The sequence below is a fragment of the Dermacentor andersoni genome, chromosome 2 (genome assembly GCF_023375885.2).
Source record: "Dermacentor andersoni chromosome 2, qqDerAnde1_hic_scaffold, whole genome shotgun sequence".
NCBI classification, from domain to species: domain Eukaryota; kingdom Metazoa; phylum Arthropoda; class Arachnida; order Ixodida; family Ixodidae; genus Dermacentor; species Dermacentor andersoni.
In genome coordinates, this window is record NC_092815.1 from 75,425,194 (window position 1) to 75,446,450 (window position 21,257).

General features: G+C 45.0%; 1 protein-coding gene across 2 annotated transcripts in view; it reads left to right on the plus strand.

Moving 5' to 3' along the window:
- Positions 1–21,257, plus strand: part of LOC126541811 (chitinase-3-like protein 1) — a 38,377-nt gene that overhangs the window by 207 nt on the left and 16,913 nt on the right. Inside the window, exons 1-3 of one of the 2 annotated variants that reach the window (XM_050188756.3) lie at positions 12,648–12,985; positions 19,205–19,405; positions 20,824–21,080. In XM_050188756.3, coding sequence (XP_050044713.1) covers positions 12,901–12,985; positions 19,205–19,405; positions 20,824–21,080 — 543 coding nt within the window. In that variant the 5' untranslated portion in view covers positions 12,648–12,900. Of the gene's footprint in view, positions 1–12,647; positions 12,986–19,204; positions 19,406–20,823; positions 21,081–21,257 lie in introns of those variants that run through there. The other variant, XM_050188757.2, reaches the window with a different exon arrangement.

Sequence of the window (21,257 nt, forward strand, 5' to 3'; positions counted from 1 at the left end):
AGTGAGGCAAAGCTGAAGCCCGCCGATTTTTTTAACAGTTTTGCTCTGCAGCTAACCGCAAGCTTACGACTGAATTTCGCCGCACATGTGTGACACGGAAAATCACAAATATATGCGCTCGATGCATGAATCGCATAATGCTCATTTGTCTTGATTGAAAACGCAGAGAGAATCGTCTCGTATACTGAACCAACACGTCTTTTTCCTGACACAGTGCGGTGACAGGGCACGCGACCGGAAGTTTTGGTGAGCAGGCTCGCTGCTGCCACGATAAGGGCGTGCGTCAATTCGTGCTATACATCCATCGGCAACGAATGAAACGGGATGAATCAGCCTTTGTCGCATTCCACGCCCGCGCGATATTACGCGCGAAAACTCAGTAAGGCGTTGGCTTGTGGACTTGATGGCAGTGCTTTCCATTCTGAAAACAGCGCAATATACGGCGCAGTTGCGTCGTGTCCGTATACTTACTTGCTCGTGTATATTCTCTGCTGTTCTGAGTATGTGCGTAACGTTACGCTCGAGTCATGTATGGTGTCAGCGCAAAAACGGCGTAGGACAAGCGGAAGAGGACTATCTGAACGAGAAATCAGTTGTCCAGCGTGGCTCTCTCCTTTTTTATTACTGGTCACTTTTACGCGACCACCTTTCACCGAACGTGACCATGCAGTTAGCTTTCTTTCGCTTTTGGATATTGTTCCAGGTGAAGATGTGTGCGTGATACTCGCATGTGTTTAATAAATAGCCCTGCCCAAAGTACACGTGCTTCGGGCAACGTGGCGCAATGTGCATGCAACGAAGGCCGCGTATACATTATCGCATTTCCTTCGTTGCCAAGGGCAGTTGGGCCAGCCGGTTGACAGGCGCGAACAATATTGACTATTTATTTATTTATTTATTTATTTATTTATTTATTTGTTTATTTTAGTACAATAGTATATATTGATTTATTTGTGCAGGCGTTGTTGACAGAATTTATTCAACAAGAGCTGGAAATAGCGTTAAATGTGTCGCCTGCAAACGCAGCAAGGCCGCGAGCACGCCAGAGGGCAGATTGGATGCTGTTATACAGATACGAAATGAAGTAGATATATACGCTGTCAGCCGCCTGGGTCTGTTATTCGGTGGCTACGGAAACAATATAGCCCTATAATAAGGTTATATAACATAATAGGTTAATTTCCTGTGGCGCAATTTTCGTTCCCAGGCACAGTGTTAATAAACATACAAGTAACAGAGGTTTGAGTAAGTTGGTAACACGCAGCAATAAATCAGCGCTCCGCGCATGGCATTGACATGAGAGGAGGAAGCACAAACACAGTGTTGTGTTCGTGTTTCGTATTCTCTCGTGTCCTCGTCTTGCGTGATGAACCCATTTGTTACAGCGTTCAACGACGCTGTTGCTATGTATGTGGCTTATGTACAAACAAGCAGTAAACCATGACCAGAAATCGCCAGTATACTCAGAGGCGCATGAGATGAATGACCTGAAAGGCAAAACTGCATATTCCTTTTGTCATTTTGAATTGTCGTTTCCAAACGCAATTTGAAGCTTGGATCATCCGAAGTTCATAACGTTACTCAATTCTCCTCAACAGGCTACTTTTAAAACAAGAAAATCTAGCAACAACACTACAAAACATTCGCGGTTCTGTCCTTACGACATGAGGGAAAAATAATGTTTACTTATTCTTGAATGCTGATTATTGGTATATTGCTTTTGTTTGAACTCTTTCGACCATGTTGGTTAGCCGGATGAATGTCTGTATTTTCTTTTTCTGGTTATGGTAAACGAGCGGATTTCTTAATATTTATGTTCATTTGCCAGTCAGTGCACCACCTGGAAACTGCTTCTGAAGCGGTGTTTAATGTGACGGGATCATCGCGGGAATTTATTTCGTTGTATAATATGCAGTCGTCTGCGAATAACTTACAGCTGACATTAACACGTGAGGGCCAGATAGTTGACAAAAATTAAATATACCACAGAGGGGAAAACGCTACCTTGTGGTATCTCCTGAAGACGCCGGTGACACTGAGGATCTCAACTGATTTATTTCTACAAATTGCATGCGTTCTGTCTGCAAGGAAGTTACTGATCCAATGTAAACTTGGTCCCTTTGATGGCACTTGCAGCTTTAGGGATGGATAAAGTGTACGAGGACGGCATTATTACGTAGCAGTATCCATGGTCACGAGCCGGTCGGACTGCAGTAACGAACGAACTTTCGTTACTGGGATACTGATAACCATATCGCTCCGCTAAAAACGCAAATTGTACGACATTCTCAAAAATAAACCAGTAAATGCAATTACTTCATGCGCTCTCACACTGGAAACACCATACATGGTACATACACGTACCTCCGACCAGAAGTAAAAAGAGGAGCGACTTTAGATCCATGGCGAGGCATCCGGTAAACGCGTGTGTTTGCTGTCCGGCAGAGTGCGCTGCAGCATCTCGGAAACGAAAGCCGGCCATGTCTCCCGAATCTATGCTGACTCCACGGCCGACGTCCGTAGCAAGAAAGACGATAGCTCCGAGGCTGCAAGTCGCACCGCAGACGTACACAGGCAGTCAGAGTCCGCGCATGACCTCTGCAAAAAAGAAAAAAAAAAATGGTCGAGGCTCCCTCGGCCGGATATTGGTGGCGTGTTCGACACGAACGCTCCATACGTCGACGATGGCTAAGATATAAACAACGTTGACCCATGTTAAACGCGGTTACGCTCAGCGTGAACTTCAGACGGCTCGTTTGTAGTTTAGTTTAGCTAACTTCAGTTTAATTTAGTTTGGTTGTAAGAAATAAATATGGGGTGCCGAATGAGCCCATCGCGAACGAGCCCGATTATGATCGGAAACCTCGATCGCGATAGGCTCATTTGCACAAACGGCGAAAAGGGTGCCAATCACGGTCGTGAAATTCGATCCTGATCAAGCTCGATCGCAATTTAAAGTGTACCGTATGTCTGCGGTATAGGAGGTGCATTTCCGACGAATGCAGTCGCTTTTGTGTGGTTCAGTGTAGCCAAACAACAACAGTTCATTTTTTGACTGGATAGCAATTCAAGCGGAACTATGAAGTCGGAGTACTGGACTTGTCGCCTGTAAGCAAACGGCACCAATGGCTGTCCAACTACTGCTATTCTGCTTTCGTGGTTTGTATAATGTTTATTCTCTCTCTTTATCTCCTCGTATACGTGTTGTGTATCATACATGCGTCCCCCAAACTGCCATTTTAACGTTTGATAGAAGGGCCTAGAATGAACAAAAGATAGTTTACTGCTACACTGAACAACGCTTGCGCATGCTCGGCAAGCGCTCTAACTATCCTTACTCAGTTTCAGAATTTTGTCACCTCACCCTCACTTCCTAGAATTTGACGGCCCTCGCTCGACTTTCCCCTTCATATTTCATTTTCACTCTGCCTTCCCTTCCTTTCTTCTTAAGCTCACAAAGGGCAATTATAGCCTTCTCACGTCCTCACAGAACTCTCAGCCAGTCTCCTTCTCAACAAACTGACCTGAATGCTCGACTGTTGTTTTAAGGCGACAGCGTTAAGCAGCCCGTGCCGCACAAAGTCTGGCGTCCGGCGTCGGACGTTCTTTCGACAAATTAGATTTTTTTTTTTTTTTGAAACATGTATCTCGGGCCTTTCATGTGTCGCAAGAAATTGAATGAACTGACTGAATTTCTCCAACTAAAATACGTAGAAAAATCGTAAACTACGAGTTGCACACTACCTGCAGATATGATAGCTCTCGGACTGTAATTTGACTATACGAGAAAACATAATTCTGTTACGCGAAAACTCAAAGAAACCGCTTCACACACACAAACCGGCCCCGGCGTTCACAGATCGGCCGCGGCGAGCCCGGTTTCTTGCAATACCTCCAGCTGGCGCTCGCCCCCGCCGCATCGCGGCCCACGCAAGAGGCCTTGTTTCTACCACAAAGCTCGCCTTCGTGGCCAGCGTTTCCTGGTAAACATTATGGTTACATACGTTCCAGTTGCCGGGAAGCGTCAGAAGCAGTCAGGGATCTTTGAATGCTATCGCGTTCCACTCTTAAAGGCGAAGCTTAAGCGTCCTCCAAATTTTCAAGCATATTTACGAAATACGCTTTATTGCCGGGCCATTTGTTTGTTTGTTTGTTCCACACCTCATGTTGTCATCATTTGCTCACTGGACAATCTATTGTTTGTGGGCGAGCCGGCGAAACAACAGCTATCAAGGTTTTCAATGTCATCAGCATAATCACTCTCACTCTGAGGCAGTTTCAACAATAGGCTTCTGCTTTCTTTATATATTAATATATATAAACTAAGGGTGTTCGATGAGCGAAATTTTCAAAGCGACTCAAATACGCATATTTGAGAGAAATGACCTCCGAATATAACATCGTATGTCGAATGTTTTGTCCTTTTTAAACGAAGTTAAACAAAAAATTAGGCGGAGTCGATCCTTCGTTAAAAAAGAGAAAAGAAGAAGAATATGAAAAAAGAAGAAGAGTGGGGTATTTAAGTTATTTGATACATGGATGTAATGCCACTTGTAGCTGGGCGTACGCTTAACTGAAGAGCTATAGACGGAGGAGAAACATTAAGGCTCAACTAGACGTACGCGTTCCAATGCGTCCGCACACGCCGCGCTGACTCGACGTCGCGTGGCGCCCGACGGAGGAAGAGGGCGCGCACCCAAACGATGCACGAGTTGCCGCGCGTAGCCGCGCGTCTCGTCGCGGCGGCGCAGTGTTGCTAGCTTGCCATGTTCAAGGCAGTCTAGCCTTCGCTTAACGGCCACGTTAAGCAATGTGTTACATATTAGACAGTTTTAGTTTAGCGTCAGCAACTATAGCGTACGCTATACGCTGTAATATAGCGTACGCTAAGCAGCGCACGTTTTCTACAATTTTAGTTGACTGGCGATATCTTCGAATCTCAGAGGCCATATGCCGTTGTTGCGGCTATTTCGCGCCATTAGCGACAGGTGGCGCTGACATCTCGAATGTTTCTTTCGTTAGGCTTCGACTCGTTCGAAACGAGAAGCGATCTCGAAAACATCACGAGGTTATCCATAATACTCTGTCGTCGAAGCGGCCTGAGACTAAGCGAAAGCCGTTTACATAGTCATTTGCTACGAACGAAGTGCATTTTACAAAAGCTACGCCAAATTCAATTCGAAGCGGGCAGCCGGGACCGCCGCCATGTTTCCCGCAAGCTCCGCAAACCCCGCCCCGCAACAACGCTAGGGTGACCCGGGCTTCCCTGAACGTCGCGCGAAGAGTCGTTCCGGACGTGACGTTGGCTTGCCGTGGTCATGTGAGGTGTGTCATGCTACTGACGCGAGCGGCAGCTTCCGGCGCGGGCGCAAAAATTCTAGCGGTTGTAGGTCTCCACGCCGCCGCGCGCCGACACGCGAAACAGGCTCCGCGCCTGACGCCGTACGCGCCCAGGCGTGGTGCGGCGCGTGCGGGCGCATTGGAACGCGTACGTCTGGTTGAGATTTAGATTTAGACGCCTACGTCAGGGTCGGCGCATGCGCAGTAACTTGGCCCGTAGTTCTTGCGTACGCAAACGACTTGCGTCCCCTAATCTAAAACTCTCTATTTGCTTTCAGTTATTCAGTGCATCATGATAATGACAGTAACGAAACATTGGAACAGCACCTCATCAGATGCACGTGAGTCGTGTGTTCGTTGGAGGAGAGAAATGTGGTACTACAGCACCGCGTTTTTTTTCTTTTTTTTTTTTGTGGCACGAGCATCGAGCGACACTCTTGTTTCTTGCGCAGCATTGCCGGTTCACTTTCTGAGACGACCGATTAAATCAGAAACGAATAACGAATCATAGCCGAAAAAAAAAAAGAGAAACAGTACAGTACAATATTCATGGGTTTCATTATGATATGACATCAGAGCATAAGTTTAGTTACAAGTTGAGTTACTGAAGTGTCTGGAATAATTAGAATTAATTAGAAATTACTGCTTACCGCACACCAAAGCACAGAATCATAGACTTTAGAGACCCGCCAGGTGAGCACGACTTTGGCTAAATTCCTGGAAACCAGGAAGTAGAAAGCGGAAGCAATAGCCTCACTAATGACATCACACACAAAAAGAAGGTGGCATGATATTTAACAGGTTAACAGGTAACAGGTTAACAGGCAACTTCACATCTGCCTAACAGAGCGGGTGTGACGTCACTTCCTCCCCTCGCGCTTCTCTTCTGCCGGCGCTCACCTGCTCGCTCGCTTGCTTGCTCGCAACAGCAGCGCGCACGCTCGTTACATGCTCTGACGTCACCACCGGAGAGGGCGGGTAAGGTGCGCTTCGTACACCGCTCGCTAGGGGGTACGCCCCGCCAGGTGGAGCGCGCTGCTCTTCCTCCTCGTCCTCCCTCGCTCCTCGCCAGCATATCCTGTCAGGGGAAGGACCTTCGCTCGCTTAACCTAAAGAACAGCAACGCCGAGGTGCGAGTGCCACTAAGGGACACTTAAGTCAAAGATTAGGGTCGCCTACCATTTCTTTTGCGTTATGCAAACATGGTTAGACTGGTCAAATAATAAACTGCTTTGCCTAAATCGAGACAACGAATTCGTATATAGGTTGCGTAAAAGCAAGGAATGTTGATTTAATGACTGGAAATTATTGAGCAGAAGTTATCTGCCACGTGCGTTCGGCTCAGGGCCCGGTGCGTGTTCAACATGACCGCGGTTTTTCCGCAGCAGATACATTGGGAACAGTCTTCACTCGTATCGGTCCTTGTCCCCTGAGAATAAAATAAGTGTTGTTCATCTTTATTTTCGAACAGAAAAGAATATTTCACAATTTCGAATAGTGAATTCTCGAGTCGAATACGAATTGAATACCAAAGACAATTTGATTCGTATTCGAAATTTCGAATATTCACACGCACTAATGTACACACGCTAGTGTCAGTTAAGATAAACACATGATCAAAAATTACACGTTTGTAGCGAGATAATCTCGACCGCTTCGTAGAATATGAATCTTAAATTGGTCTTGAGCCAATCTTAAGCTAGTCATATGCTCACTAAATACACTTGTGCAATTTGTACACATATGTCACGCAGAAGTCATTAAAAGCCAATAGGTCAGAATGGAAGACGCAAAATACCGACACTGCATGCCTTCCGTGCATAAATGGCACATAGGATAACAGAAGGCACCCGCAACGACTGCATGTTATCTGCCTTCAAATTTAGAGGAACGTTTCCGGGCCGCTGCCATGGCCCGCAGGGGGAAATTAACGGCTTCGGGTCAACTCCAATTTCTCAATTCAAGTCTACAACGCCGAAGCGTAGTACCACGAGAAATGGCGTGGTTTGTGTGTGTGTGTGTTAACAAATTAAATTATGGGGTTTTACGTGCCAAAACCACTTTCTGATTATGAGGCACGCCGTAGTGGAGGACTCCGGAAATTTCGACCACCCGTGGTTCTTTAACGTGCACCTAAATCTAAGTACACGGGTGTTTTCGCATTTCGCCCCCATCGAAATGCGGCCGCCGTGGCCGGGATTCGATCCCGCGACCTCGTGCTCTGCAGCCTAACACCATAGCCACTGAGCAACCACGGCGGGTGTGTGTGTGTGTGTGTGTGTGTGTGTGTGAGAGAGAGAGAGAGAGAGAGAGAGAGAGAGAGAAAATGTGGACCATAGACCGGTAGGGCTAGCTGGGTAGATGTGTGACACGCACTCCATGAACGCCATTGTCAGTCGTGAACATAAACACTCAGCGAGCAATGAGGGCAGGATGTTTACATATTTGACATGGCGGCACTGAATATCAACACGCGAGCGAAAAGCAGGAAACGTATATAATATTATTACTCATACAGGTGGGTAATTGAGCAATTACGACACTGTATGACTGGCTTACCACGATAACACTGCGCGAGCCGAAGCACGGTACTGTACACTACTAACTCGAACGTCCTCTTGTAACCACGCGCAATAGTGAAAATTTACTACATTTTACGACAGCACTGTAGTCGATTCTTGTTATTCCGCTATATCATTACGTTCTAACATTAAAGCGAAGGTTTCCTTGCCTACCATTTCATGGTTTCGTCTGAGTCAGTCGGTCAGTCAGCTGATCTCCGAGCAGATTCGCATTCACTTTAAAAAAAAAGATATATATATATATATATATATATATATATATATATATATATATATATATATATATATATATATATATAGAGAGAGAGAGAGAGAGAGAGAGAGAGAGAGAGATGAAAGGTGCGTGCGGCGGCAGGATTCGAACCTCAGCCGCCCAGCACGGCAGCCACTTTTTTTTTTTTTCGTGGTATTTATTACAGTAGCTTGCAACCCTATGAAACACACGTACACTCATTTTGTGCCAACACCAATTAGCCTTTTGCGGTGATAGCTGCATGCTGATGATTATGATTCCCATACTATGGCACATACCATCTACAGAGAAACGGCCAAGAAACGTGTCCGTATGTTGATTACGAAGGCGATGATTTACATGCAATGGCACCCACCCACAGCGGGGGGTTGACCAAAAAGCGGGCCGACGCATGGTAGCTCTTTGAGATAGTCACTGCGCGTTGATGATGATTATGATTTCCATACTATGATAGTGTGGCTAGAACTGATTCAACCACTGTAGGGGATCGATCTATGAGCGTGTCCGCGTGTTGTTGTTGTTGTTGTTGTTGTTGTTGATGATGATGATGATGATGATGATGATGATGATGATGATGATGATGATGATGATGATGATGATGATGATGTCTATATAATAGCGCACAACCACAACGGAGGACTGGTCAGGAAGTGGCCCGGTACATTTATGACAAATAAGAAGAAATGAAGAAACGCAAGCCTATATAAACAATATGTGTCGCATTACGTAGCACGGGTACGCCACGGAGACCATATGCACGTGCCATTTTCCTTTACGCGAAAGACGCAGGAATTAAATGCGCAAATCTATAGTATTTCATGAACGCTTCACACAGATTCCAATGCATGTACGGTAAAGCTGCGTAATCTTTATATACACGACAGGTATCCCGTCTTCTGGTACATTTTTTGTATACAGTTTCCTTATATTATATTAAATTATATTATATTATATTATATTATATTACATTACATTATATTATATTATATTATATTACAGAAAGGCCTTATTTACGATATCCGAAAAAGGCAAGAGAGAAAAGGTCTGTCATAAAATTATTAAGTGAGCTCTCATAAAATGGGACCTCGTGGTGTTTTGTTGTGTTTTGCCATATGGATGTCGTAATGTTCGATGAGGAATCGACGCACAATAGAAGCACTGAGAACTACTTGTAGTGAACACATCTTTGCAAAGCTCGCTTTCTCACATAAGCTCACCTGCGCACATAGCAGGAGTACCGCGATGACGCTTATTCGAAGACACGCGCAAAGCGTGCGCATTGCAAGCAATATGTACATGAAAACACTCGTCGAAGTCTCCACAATTCCGTACAAACTTGAGGTTGAGCGCATTCTTCTCATTATCACGGAAAGTACAAGCGCGCACTATAATACCATTGATAACTTCAGAGGAAAAAAAAAAAGTGTTCCTAAACGCACGCCGACCGCCGCTGGAAAAAATACTGCAACTGTGGTCTTTTTACCAAACAAATATGTGTGCTCTCGTTGTGTGTGCTCTGTGGAGCCTGTGATGAAGCTGTGCGTTTCTTGATAGAGTGTCCTTAATTTGCTAAGAGCGTAAACTTATAGTACATCAAGAGCACCGCGCTGCGCAATACGCTGCGCAAGTGACATGCGCACCCCTGTCTCTGTGTGTACTGTACCATTATTGAGTCATATTATAGGGAGACGTCTGTCCCCTGACATAATCAGTGGAGCTGAGGAAGTAGTGTACAGGCCTCGCAACGGTTCGTGAGGACTCACTCGCGTGCTCTTATCGCGAGTTCTGTACAGCTGAGGTTAGTTTCCTGCCACGGTGACGCAGAATATATAAACTGGCGTTGACATAAGCGTGTTCCGTGTAGTTACGGTCTTTCGAGCAAACAATGGAGCGCTGAGCGCCCTGTAAGCGACGTAAAGCGAAGCCGGCCTTCCTGTCGTTTTTTTTTTCCTCTTTTCTTTTAGGTGACAAAATGTTTGTCCGGTGTAACTTTCCGAGACCCGCGGTGGACTGCAGGTACTCATTTGGGCCGCTGTATTTGGACAAACGTTCAACAGTCATTCACTCTAGTACCACGCCACAGTATGAGTGAATGGCATCGTCATCATCACCATAATCTTTTACGTGCACTGCAAAACAAAGGCCTCTCCTAGTGCTTTCCACTCACCCCTTTCTCACGTTTGCTGACTCCATCTTGCACACTAAGTAAAATTACACCCTCGAGGGTGGATTGTATGTCCAAACACTATTTTTGTACCCTTAGTTTCTCGGAGAAGCTAAAAAGGTATTTTGTGCGAAATTAAGGGCGCTCGGACACTTCAACATTTCAAGCAGCAAAGAGCCGTAAATGTCTATTTCCCAGAGGTTTGCGCCAAATTAGAGTACGTCATATGGTCCCAGTATGCTGCGCGGCTTTTTTTTCACTTTATTTTTTTATAAGCGTCTCGGGAAACACTTCGGCACTAGGCGAACGTCCGTAAGACTATAGGGGTAGCGATAGAACAAAAGATATCGCTGTAAAAATAAAACGTGCTGTGCACTTCGGTAAAACATACATTGGGGGAAAGGGTGCAATGCAAGATATCATTCTTTCAAGTGGGGTATTAGTGAGCCTAAACACCCTTTTCTATGGATGTGAATGGGTGAGTTGTAGACATGACCAAACACTCCTCAAGGGACAATTTTCCTTATAAGTGTGTAAGAGATGCATGCACACTTTCTGATATCATCACACCACCGTCAGACCACCTCGCTCATCCTTGAAAGTGTTTCCCTTTCTCTTGACACCCGTTCCGTTACTCTATAATCGACCACCGGTTATCTAAATCCTGTACGCCATTGCGTGATCTGCCAATCAATTTCTTCCTCTTAGTCCCTATTATATCAACTTTACGTGTTAGCTCTCTGATACACATCACCGTCTTCCTCTCTCTCAACTTTATGCTTATCATTTTTCGTTCCCTCTCTCGTTGCACGGTCCTTATATTCTGATCAAGCTATTCTGGCTATTGCATAGACTAGCAAGTAATAGCAGAACTTATGAGGCTGAAACTTGCAGGAAAACAAAGAAGCTTGAGAAGTCAACGACATAAGGCAACGCGCGTGGACAGCGCCTGGACGTCAGCTGTTAGGTAGCGTCATGGACAGACGTGCCTGACTGCTAGTATAATTCTGACTTAATATTTAATTCCAAAAGCACCGTCACGCTGCATCCATATGGCGGTGTTCAAGAGTGAAACAAACGCCCGTCCGCATACGACACTGTAAACAAGCCCTGACGAGAGTTAAACGTCATCGTCTGAGGCGCCTCGGTTTGCAGGCTGTAAACAATTTCCTGTCCTTTGGCAACTTCACAACCTCTCACGACATAGCGGGACGCACGGATAAACGGATCCAGTTGCTAAGAGCGCGGTGTACTAAGCGCGACCGCATAAAGACAGTTATCTTGAAAGAAATGTAGTTCAATTCTTTCTTTATTTCCCTCAAACTCCGCCGAAAGGTGACTGAACTCGTAATGCCACTCTAATAAAGTCTGCCTACTATGACGTCTGCCCTCTCACGACAGCTCGTCCAGCTCAGCTGACAACCTTTTCTGTTATTTTTTCAACACCTGCGAGTTGTCAACTGTCAGTCCGCGAAATTCTCAATCATTCGCAGCGAAACGACTGACGCTTTTACGATATAAGACGCTCTCTTTCTTTCTTTCTTTCTTTCTTTCTTTCTTTCTTCCTTCCTTTCTTTCTTTCTTTCTTCCTTTCTTTCTTTCTCTCTTTCTTCTCTCTCTCTCTCTGTTGCCTGCTCGTCTGCTCTCTCTCTCTTTTTCTTTTCTTTTTCTCAACGACATACATCGACTGCAGTGGGCACGTCTTTTGGTCTTCTCCGCTTTCACGCAGTGAAATTGAGTTCTCAAAGTTATCGCCTTTTAATGTACCGGCCTGTTCCCGCTGTCTTACCTCCGTCACTGTTCAAGATTGTAGTACTGAAAACAATGATGGTAGGACTTCCGTCCTATGATAGTATGCTGTGCTGTCTGCTTGACGATCCTGTCTTGTGCGTAACTCTATTCGAGCCCCGCACGAAGCGTCTCAAAACATCACCACGGTCTTCTCCGTTCTCCTCTCAATACAAAGTTTCTCATACCGCATATGCAGTTTTTACAGTGTACACGTCACTGAATATGCTGCCCCTTCAAAGTACATCACTCCGACCCCCTATTATGTTGTCCACAAAAGTGACGTCAATGGCGGAGGTTGTTATACCATTTCGGCCCAAATGTCAACGCTTCAAGTCATGAAATAAGCTACAACGCATGACCGAAAGAGCCAGGCTCTCAGTGAATACATACACAGCACGCACGGAGTGTGAGGACCACCGCACCGTCAGCTCAGCCATCAAATTGCTCGCTGGAAAGATAATGAGGCGAAGGTCCACAGATAGGGCAACCATATAACGATGCCCTTTCCGTAATAATTCGGAGTCGGCGATAAGTGGCCCCAGCTCTGCGGTGTTCACGGCTAACGATAAGCATTCACGGCTGCACGCATTTGCGGGTCTTTTTGTGGACGCCGCAACTCGCGCACTCAGACGCGGAGCATCTCACGTGCGCGCGAATAACCGCGACTCATACAGGAGTGTTGGCCGTTTACGTGCCGCGAGCGTCCAATATATACCCGGCCCCCGTCACTTTGTTGGGAACGTGGTGTGTGCAATGAACTGCATGATATCATGAAGGGAATCGCTCTTTTCGTCGTCTCGCTCTGCGCGTCAAGCATCCTATGTCTCCAGGAGAAGGCGTCGTCACTCACAGAAGGTGATGTTCGATTACTTCGTTCGCATGTTGGAAACTGTAGAATCGCGGTATTGAAGGCCACTTCTTAGCACGGCAATCTGTCGCATCGTTTAGAGTGTGTCGTGAACGGCTCGTGGTAATTGAAATGCTGACGACAGGTCTACCCGTCGTGATTCTTACCGCCCTTGCCTGCGTCTCTCGCTTCTAAACTGCCCCTCATTCCACGACTTGGAGGCGCATAATGAGTGGGCATACCACTATCTTAATTTTTTATTCACATGCCAGTCACATGCTTTGCGCTGTAAATACCACTTTCCCAGCCTCATGTGTAATAGAGCTGAAATTATTGCAATCATCTCGATATATACGATGGCAGTGTGTTTACGTATTAATAACGCGGAGGTTTCGGCTAGCAGGATGAAGAGGCGGGCTATATTGGTGATCGAAATCAAAGATGAGACAAGCACTTGTCTTGAGAGTGTCAACCAGTTTTTGTCTGCTGTCGCGCTTTAATGTACTCGTTTAAAGTCTTTACTGACTTTAGGGAAAGAATCAGCAAGAACAAGGACACTGCGTTCCCTCCCGAGGAAGGCCGCATTCCAATGGAGGCGGAATGCAAGAACGTCCGTGTGTTAATTATAGCTTTGAGTATACGCATGTTTAAATGGTATGTATACCTTCCAACTGTTCGAACGGTACATGCGGTACACGCGTTCGTGCAGCTTTGGGCAGCACGGTGTCTTTCGTAGCCACTGTGTTGCCTAGAGACGCTAAGTCCCGTCATTCATCATCACTGCATGTTTCGAAAAATATTTTGCAGCTCGAACACCTTATTGATGCAAACTTGGAAACTGACAAGGTTACCATTACGTACAGGCATATAATTTGGTACACTGTGAAGAGGCAAGCGCAACAAAATGCAGACCATTTCCTTTGAAACGCGCGCGTACACGGGCCAGAAAAGACCCCACGAATTTATTAACCAAATTCGCGTGATTACGGAATCGTTCCACATTTTTAAACATCCAGAATGGCATGGGGATCGAGTGATGGCACAATTCTGGCAGATTCTGGCAGATGGGAGCCTGGGATTCCGAATAGAGTTGTAATGAAATGGGCACATGTTGAATTTATGGTAGTTAACCTATAGTTAGATACCGAAAGAGCCGTTCTTGAGTAAAAATTGCGTAATATGTAATAAATTGGTTTAGTCTATAGTTTGGCCTAATTGGCAAATGCGTCGGATTTGTTGTCTCACTTATCTTGAGTTACTCATATTGTATGTGTAGTAGTGAAATAATGTTCCTAAATTACGGGTACGTTGATCAGGCATGTGCTCTGCCAAGAACAGGCATGTGCTCTGCCATCCGAATGTTCACAAAATGCTTCTTTTTAAGAGGAAGCTTTAGCTCGAGGCCACCTATCTAAATACATGGGAAAGGAGAAATCGCTTTTTCGGCAACCACTGAACCAAATTCGATAAGGATTGTTACACTTAAAAGACTGGCTAGTGTTGGTTTCGAATTTTTGATTTATGTTGCCAATTTTATAATAATTGATGAAAATTGATTTTTTTTTTCAGAAAACGAAACTATCAAGTTTACGACTCTGTAACTTGTAAACCACCCTTGAAAACCTTGTAAACAATGTAACAAATTCACTTAAGATATAAATCGACATAACATATTTGTCCGCTTTGGATGTTCTAATGGATGGAGTTTGCAGAACTGCGATGTCTGTTCTGGGTGAAGAGCTACGAATTTGTAAATTCCGTGCTTTTATTACTTTTTTTAAAGCTTACCAGTTTTTGAAAATTTCATTGAAAGAATTCAGGCCATAAGAAAAAATTCCGCTTCCGCCAGTCACTAGAATTTAACTTTCTCTCTCAGGTGCAACAAACTTCATTAATATCACCCCAGTGGTTATCTTAGAAAAGCGTTTCTGAGTTTTACATGTATTTGAATAGACGGCATCGGAGTTGGGCCCGAGCTAAAGCTTCCTCTTAAGAGGAAGCTTTAGCTCGGGCCCAACTCCGACGTGACCTTTTCAAATACATGTAAAACGCAAAAACGTTTTTCTGAGATAACCCCTGGACCGATTTTAATGAAGTTTGTTGCATTTGAGAGAGAAAGTTAAATTCTAGTGACTGTTGGAAGCGGAATTTCGATTTATGTCCTGTATCTTGTGAAAAGAATTTTCAAAAATTCGGAAGTTCGAAAAAAATAGAAGAACGAAGTTTACAAATTCATAACTCTGCATCAAAAACAGATATCGTGGTTTTGTAAACGGCATTCATTAGACAATTGAAAGCGGACAAATCTGATATGTCATTTTATATTTTACGTGAATTTGTTACGTTGTTTACAAAGGTTCTGCAAAAGCTGTATTTCCATGTTACTAAATTTTTTTACATTCATGTATAGCATATCAATTTTGTCCGCTTTAGATGTGCTATTAGATGCAATTCAAAGAATTGTATTATCGTTTTTCGTTTTAGAGTTACAGAGTTGTAAACTTGATAGTTTCTTTTTTTTTTAATTTGCGATATTTGTCAATTTTTAATAAAAAATTAAGGACCTAAATCAAAAATTCGAAACCAACAGTCACTAGATTTTAAGTTTTTCTTTTAAAAGCAACAAACCTCGTCAAATTTGGTGCAGTGGTTGCCGAGAAAAACGAATTCTCCTTTTACATATATTTAGATAGGAGCACCCGAGCTAAAGCTTCCTCTTAAGGGCTGATGCTAATGTTCTCACCGGGCATAGGCAGAGATAATTTTGCCAAAACAAAAATTGAGACAAGCTTTCTTTTAATAACAATAGATATTAGAGAGGTTACAGGCAATGAAGAAGTGCAGAGATAACAGGCCACGAAGCGTGTTTGTTCTTGTGCGAAAAAATAAATAAATAGTACGCAACGTTATTTGTAACCTTATCGAGACTTCAAAAATAAGTATTTAGTTACCAGACACGCAAGGCGCAAGTATAGTAAGCAATTATAGAGAAAGCATTTGATTTAGGTATCAGCCCAGCCACTCCAAGAGTGGGAATGTTTCAACAATTACCTTTCCAAGTAGGTAAAAGGAGTGGAATTATGAGTATTCGCGCTCTCCGGAATAGAGAGTAAATGGAATGGAGGGCCGCGCTACGGCAACTCTTTAATTAACTTTGATTACTTAAATGTGGCAACGCAAGATAAGCAAGTTTTTCTCCACGTAAACGCAGAACATGAAAATCCAATACCACTTGTTTGTCAAACCTGCAGAATGCACCAGCCTCCGCCCTGTATTCCAAGGTTGATTACAGCTTTCATTGATTACGAAATTTAGTATTTTGCGCACACCGTTTAGGTTCGTGCTATGATTCCCTACACAAGGTGCGCTCGCTACCGGGTTAGTTTCGCCTGTAGGTGCATCATCTCGCCTGCCTGTAGCTATCGTCTGAAAATAGCCAATCTGCATGACCGCTTGCGACGAGCGGAATGATGAACGCTTCATTGCGTATAGGCGTGCAACCTCCTCACTATGGTGACCGGAAGGCCTCACATCCTCACTTTTGCCCTTCCGCGTTGCAGGCTAGCCAACCGGGCTCAACCTGGTTGTCTCTTTCCCTTGTCACCTCTTTCTCAAGACCACCCGCTGGCTCCAGCAGCTACCGTCGTTTATTGCAGCTTTAGTAATTAATTAGAGGAATTTAGAATCTTTTCCAGTCACCCTCTTAGGGTTCTCACCAGTGTCCCACACGTGGTCTACTTGAATTATGAAACGTTCATCCTCGGCACTTTTTTTTTTCGTTTGTTAGCTTGAAAATCATCCACACACCCGCGCGCGAAAGTGGCTGACTAGGCGCGTAGCAGTTGATACAGTAGCTATGAGGCGACCGATACAGATATAGGTCACTATCACGCGACGGTTGGCGCAGCATAGCGCCGTGATAATCAGCTAAATTGTAATCCTTATCAAGACTGCGAAGTCGGCACGAATGATCAGCGAGGTGTTATCGCAACATTTCTGAGTACCTGTCATGTATCGAGTTGCAAAATCCAGGAGGTACTTCAAATACAACGAAGTGAAAAGATAAGGAGGAGTTCCGACAATCGCGAGTCGTCATTTTTGCCGGTTAATAGAGGCACGTCTGGATTCATCGTGCAGTCTTCATATTATTGTCGCAAATTGTCGAGAATGGCATGCCGCCTAGCTTAATCATTTCGAAAAGTCATGGCGCGTGGCGACGTCAGAAGTCATGCATACATATCTCACGGAATAGGTCTAGCAGGGGTTCCGCATCGTCGGGAAATCAGTTGAACACACAGTTCTTATAAAAATCCGGTAAATAAGCGCTCCTCACCGATTACACTGTTATCGCTGTTGGTTTATAAAGCTTTACCCACTTTAGACGCTGTAACAGATGGTGTTTACAGAACTGTAATATAGGTTTTTGTTGTAGAGTTGATGCTTCAACTAGTGCTCCAACAATGCTTCCACAATGTATTTCTAAATTTTGTTGAAAATTCTTGTACAATATTACAGGGCGAAACTTTATTCAAACCGGTTCATCGGCTTCTTAGGAAATAAAAGAACCTGCAAATTTAACAAATACGTTGAATGAAAGTCTATGATCTTGCGCTTCCTCTCAAGGCAGAAGCCTCTTAAGCATAGGTCTCCCACTAATTCCTTGCCGAAATGTGAAACGGCGGTAAAGCGACCCATCTGGGCCCATAACTCAGATGTCGCTATTATAACGACCACGAAGCCGAGTCCACAAATTAATGTATAAAAGGAACCACGATGTATACGTGCAGCGTTCCAAGAGAGATGACATTTAAAAAAAGGCTTTGTGAGACGACCGTTTTCCTTTCTTCTTTTCTTTCCCCCCGAGTAATACACGACGGCCCTTCAAGCTGTACCGCAGTCTGCAGCTAAAGCGCATGAATTTGAATGCGCCACCGCTGTGCTTTTGTTTGAACTGCTTAAGTCGTACTGATTTCAACTCTCTTATACAAACATCCGCGTACCACGCACCCCTCTGCCCCCCCCCCCCCCCTCTTTTTTCTTTTACCTCTTTTTTTCCTTTGCGAATATTTGGATGAACATGAATTCATCTGCCACACACTGCGCGTATCGAAACGCCAGCAACTGAGGACAGAATGGATGACAAATAAATACCACATTTTCTCCCAATCGAGACCGATACCTGAAGATCAAGTACGCATGTGGTCAAATAATCTTTATTTTCCTGAGTAGAAAGCTGATCGGTATAAAAAAAATATCAAGAACAGCAAACTCATCGTGACCTCCTAACCTGCCTGTGGCTCATGGTTTCTGCTTGTCGAAGTCATTAACGTCTCACTAATTAAATATGTATAATTGCGCAGCACGCCAAATGACCACTCGTAAGCGACACGGTCTCTCGTCCTAAATCCTGTGCGTCGAATTCACTTCAGTCATTGCCACACTACCATAATTCACTTTCCTCGGTTCTGTCCTGCGCGTATCGAAACGCAGCACTTCCAGGCAAACATCGCGACCAGCAGACGACCTCGCCATTCAGTGCGCCACCTGACGTCGCTGCAGTGCGAGTGGTCGCGATTCGCTTGTTGCTGCAACTGTTCCTCAGGCGGGCAGTAGCATCGCCAAATCGTCCTTAAGCGGATTATTCGTGTCAGCATCAAGTGGTTGAACTGAGTGCAGGAATGCTGGGACCACATCTTCAAATCTAGACCGAGAGCCAACACACATTACGTATAGGCCTGATTGTGTCCAACTGTATAGAGGCATGTATAGTCGTTTGCTAGAAATCGACACGTTTCTAGTTATGAAGAAATTATTAGTCTCTTCCGTGCACTTAACTGATTTTTATTACACTTTCACGATGTCCAATCCCCCACTTTACCATAGCAATGAGAGCGGCCGGTGTTTCTTTCAAGAAATGCCAACCTCCACGTCTTTTCTTTTTCTTTTTAAAATGTACAGTCGGCGACGAACGTTTACGACACACGGAATTTTCGGAAGAACTGAATTCCCGCGAAGTTTGGGCACACCGCCTCGATTTCAAATTCTCAGTCCTGAAGTTTTTTTTGCGACATACATGTAGTGATTCATTAATTATTGTAAGCAACCTTCCTTATCAGAGCACAAATACGCATTATTCGTGGAACCCGTGTCCAGTAAACTCTTTTTGGGCGATTGTACGTTTTTGGGAAGTGCAGCTCTGACTAAAGGAGCTCGTTACCATTACGCAGATGAGGCAGCCAGCAAGCGACGTGTATTCTTCTGCTACTGGGGCAGCTGGTCGCACTACCGCAGTGGCGCCGGCAAGTTCTCAGTGGACCAGATCGACCCGTCACTCTGCACCCACCTGGTGTATGCCTTCGCAAAGCTGGATAATGGGGTCATCGCGGCGTTCGATGCCTACCTGGACCTGAAGGACAACTACGGCCTTGGTGCGAAACATATTGTTCTATAACACTTACAAAGTGTCCTTTATACCCTAAGCAATATAGGAATCAAGCAAAACCCTTATGGGCCCTTCTCGGGGACACGTCGGATCTATACATTATGCTATATTATATGCTTATAATAACTGTGTGTATGGCAGTATACTATAGAACCAGTGAGGTGGTGCATATATAAATAACAAAGAATTACAATGAACATTTAGTGGCTGGCCGGTTTATTCCGTGCTATCTGTGTTCGCTGATTCATTTCCTTAGCTAAACGTGCATCAAACGGCTTAGTGTTTAGTAATTTTGCACCCACATATATCGTCTGTGGGCTGCAACGCCGAGTTGCGTTAAGTGAAATCCGGACGGCGTCGCAAACACGTCGCACGTGCCACGCGTGAAGGCCATGTGTATCTATACGCTCATCTCCAGCAGCCCCGTGTTGACTTCCTTCCCGATTATTGCGGCGTATATCTTTGCCCCGAAGGTTAACATATATATATATACGCGCTTCACGTAATCGTTGGCGTTTGTCGTGGCGGCAGTCGACGTTATCGTTTTGACATGCGTCGGGCTGCGGCTCCAACTTTCGTACAGTGGTAACTTTCACTTCTAGCTTCCTCACCTAAAAACACAGGGCTGTTTTTCGCGTGCGTTACCTATAACGTGACCGTGACGCGTGAGTTGTGTGCAAGAATTTAAAGAAATATTGGCTGAAATGAGGCCTCGTGTACGCCCGTTAAAATTTTGCTATGTTGAACGCCGTGTCTTTGATAGTAGCCTGCGCGTATTGTATTCATAGATGTTTTTAGTACAGAAGGAAGAGGAAAGAAAAATGAACGGAGACACTTAAGCTATACCGCGAAAAGATCGGATCATACAAGTGTGGAACATCAGTGCAATGTTGGCAGAATCCGCGACAGCGCAGCGGCAATCATCCGCAACGCATGGGCCAATGGTCCAGCTTAACCTAACGACGAAGAGCATTGCTTTTGATGCGAATACTTCTCTCTAAACGAAGCACATGGAAGAACAGAGCGAAATACAACGTTATTTGCATTCAAGACCATCTGTTATCGTTGTTTTTGCACGGTACCACTGCGAGTATATTCTTCAACATCACAGCTATACCCAACAAATATACCGGCGAGTAATATTCTCACCTCTATACATCTGCTGGAGTGACATTTCTCGAATGCCAGTACGGTGTTCCCTTTCACGCTAGACCGCAACGTCCCCCTTCTTTTCTACCTTTTATGAAGTGACGTTAAACTCGAGATATAGCTTGACAGAAGAAAGAATGGCAGATAACGTTCAGCACGAAATATATTTAGTCTATTTCAAGTTCATAACACTCCATCTATACCGCCACTGGCTTGCCCGTTGTCGTGCAAAACATCGAGCTCATTCTGGGACAGGCATGTACGAGAAGGTGAACAAGCTGAAGGCCGCGCACCCGCACCTGAAGACGCTGCTGGCCATCGGCGGCTGGAACGAAGGCTCAGAGAAGTACTCTCGCATGGCCTCCACTCCGGAGGGGCGCCAGCGGTTCGCGCGGAGCGTGCTGAACTTCCTCGACAAGCACGGTTTCGACGGGCTCGACCTCGACTGGGAGTACCCGGCCGCCAGGGGAGGCCTGCCGCAAGACAAGCAGAACTTCGTGTTGCTGCTGCAGGTACCTCAATCACCATTCTCTAAAGACAACAGAATGCAAATGTGGCTCTCGACTTTTGAAAGCACCTTGCATACAGTTTAGCCCTCGTTATAAGGAAATCGCCTTATCCGGAGTTTTTCGACCGCAGTGCATGCATTTCTGACCGGATTATTCGAAGTGCAGTGGCGCAGGACTCCG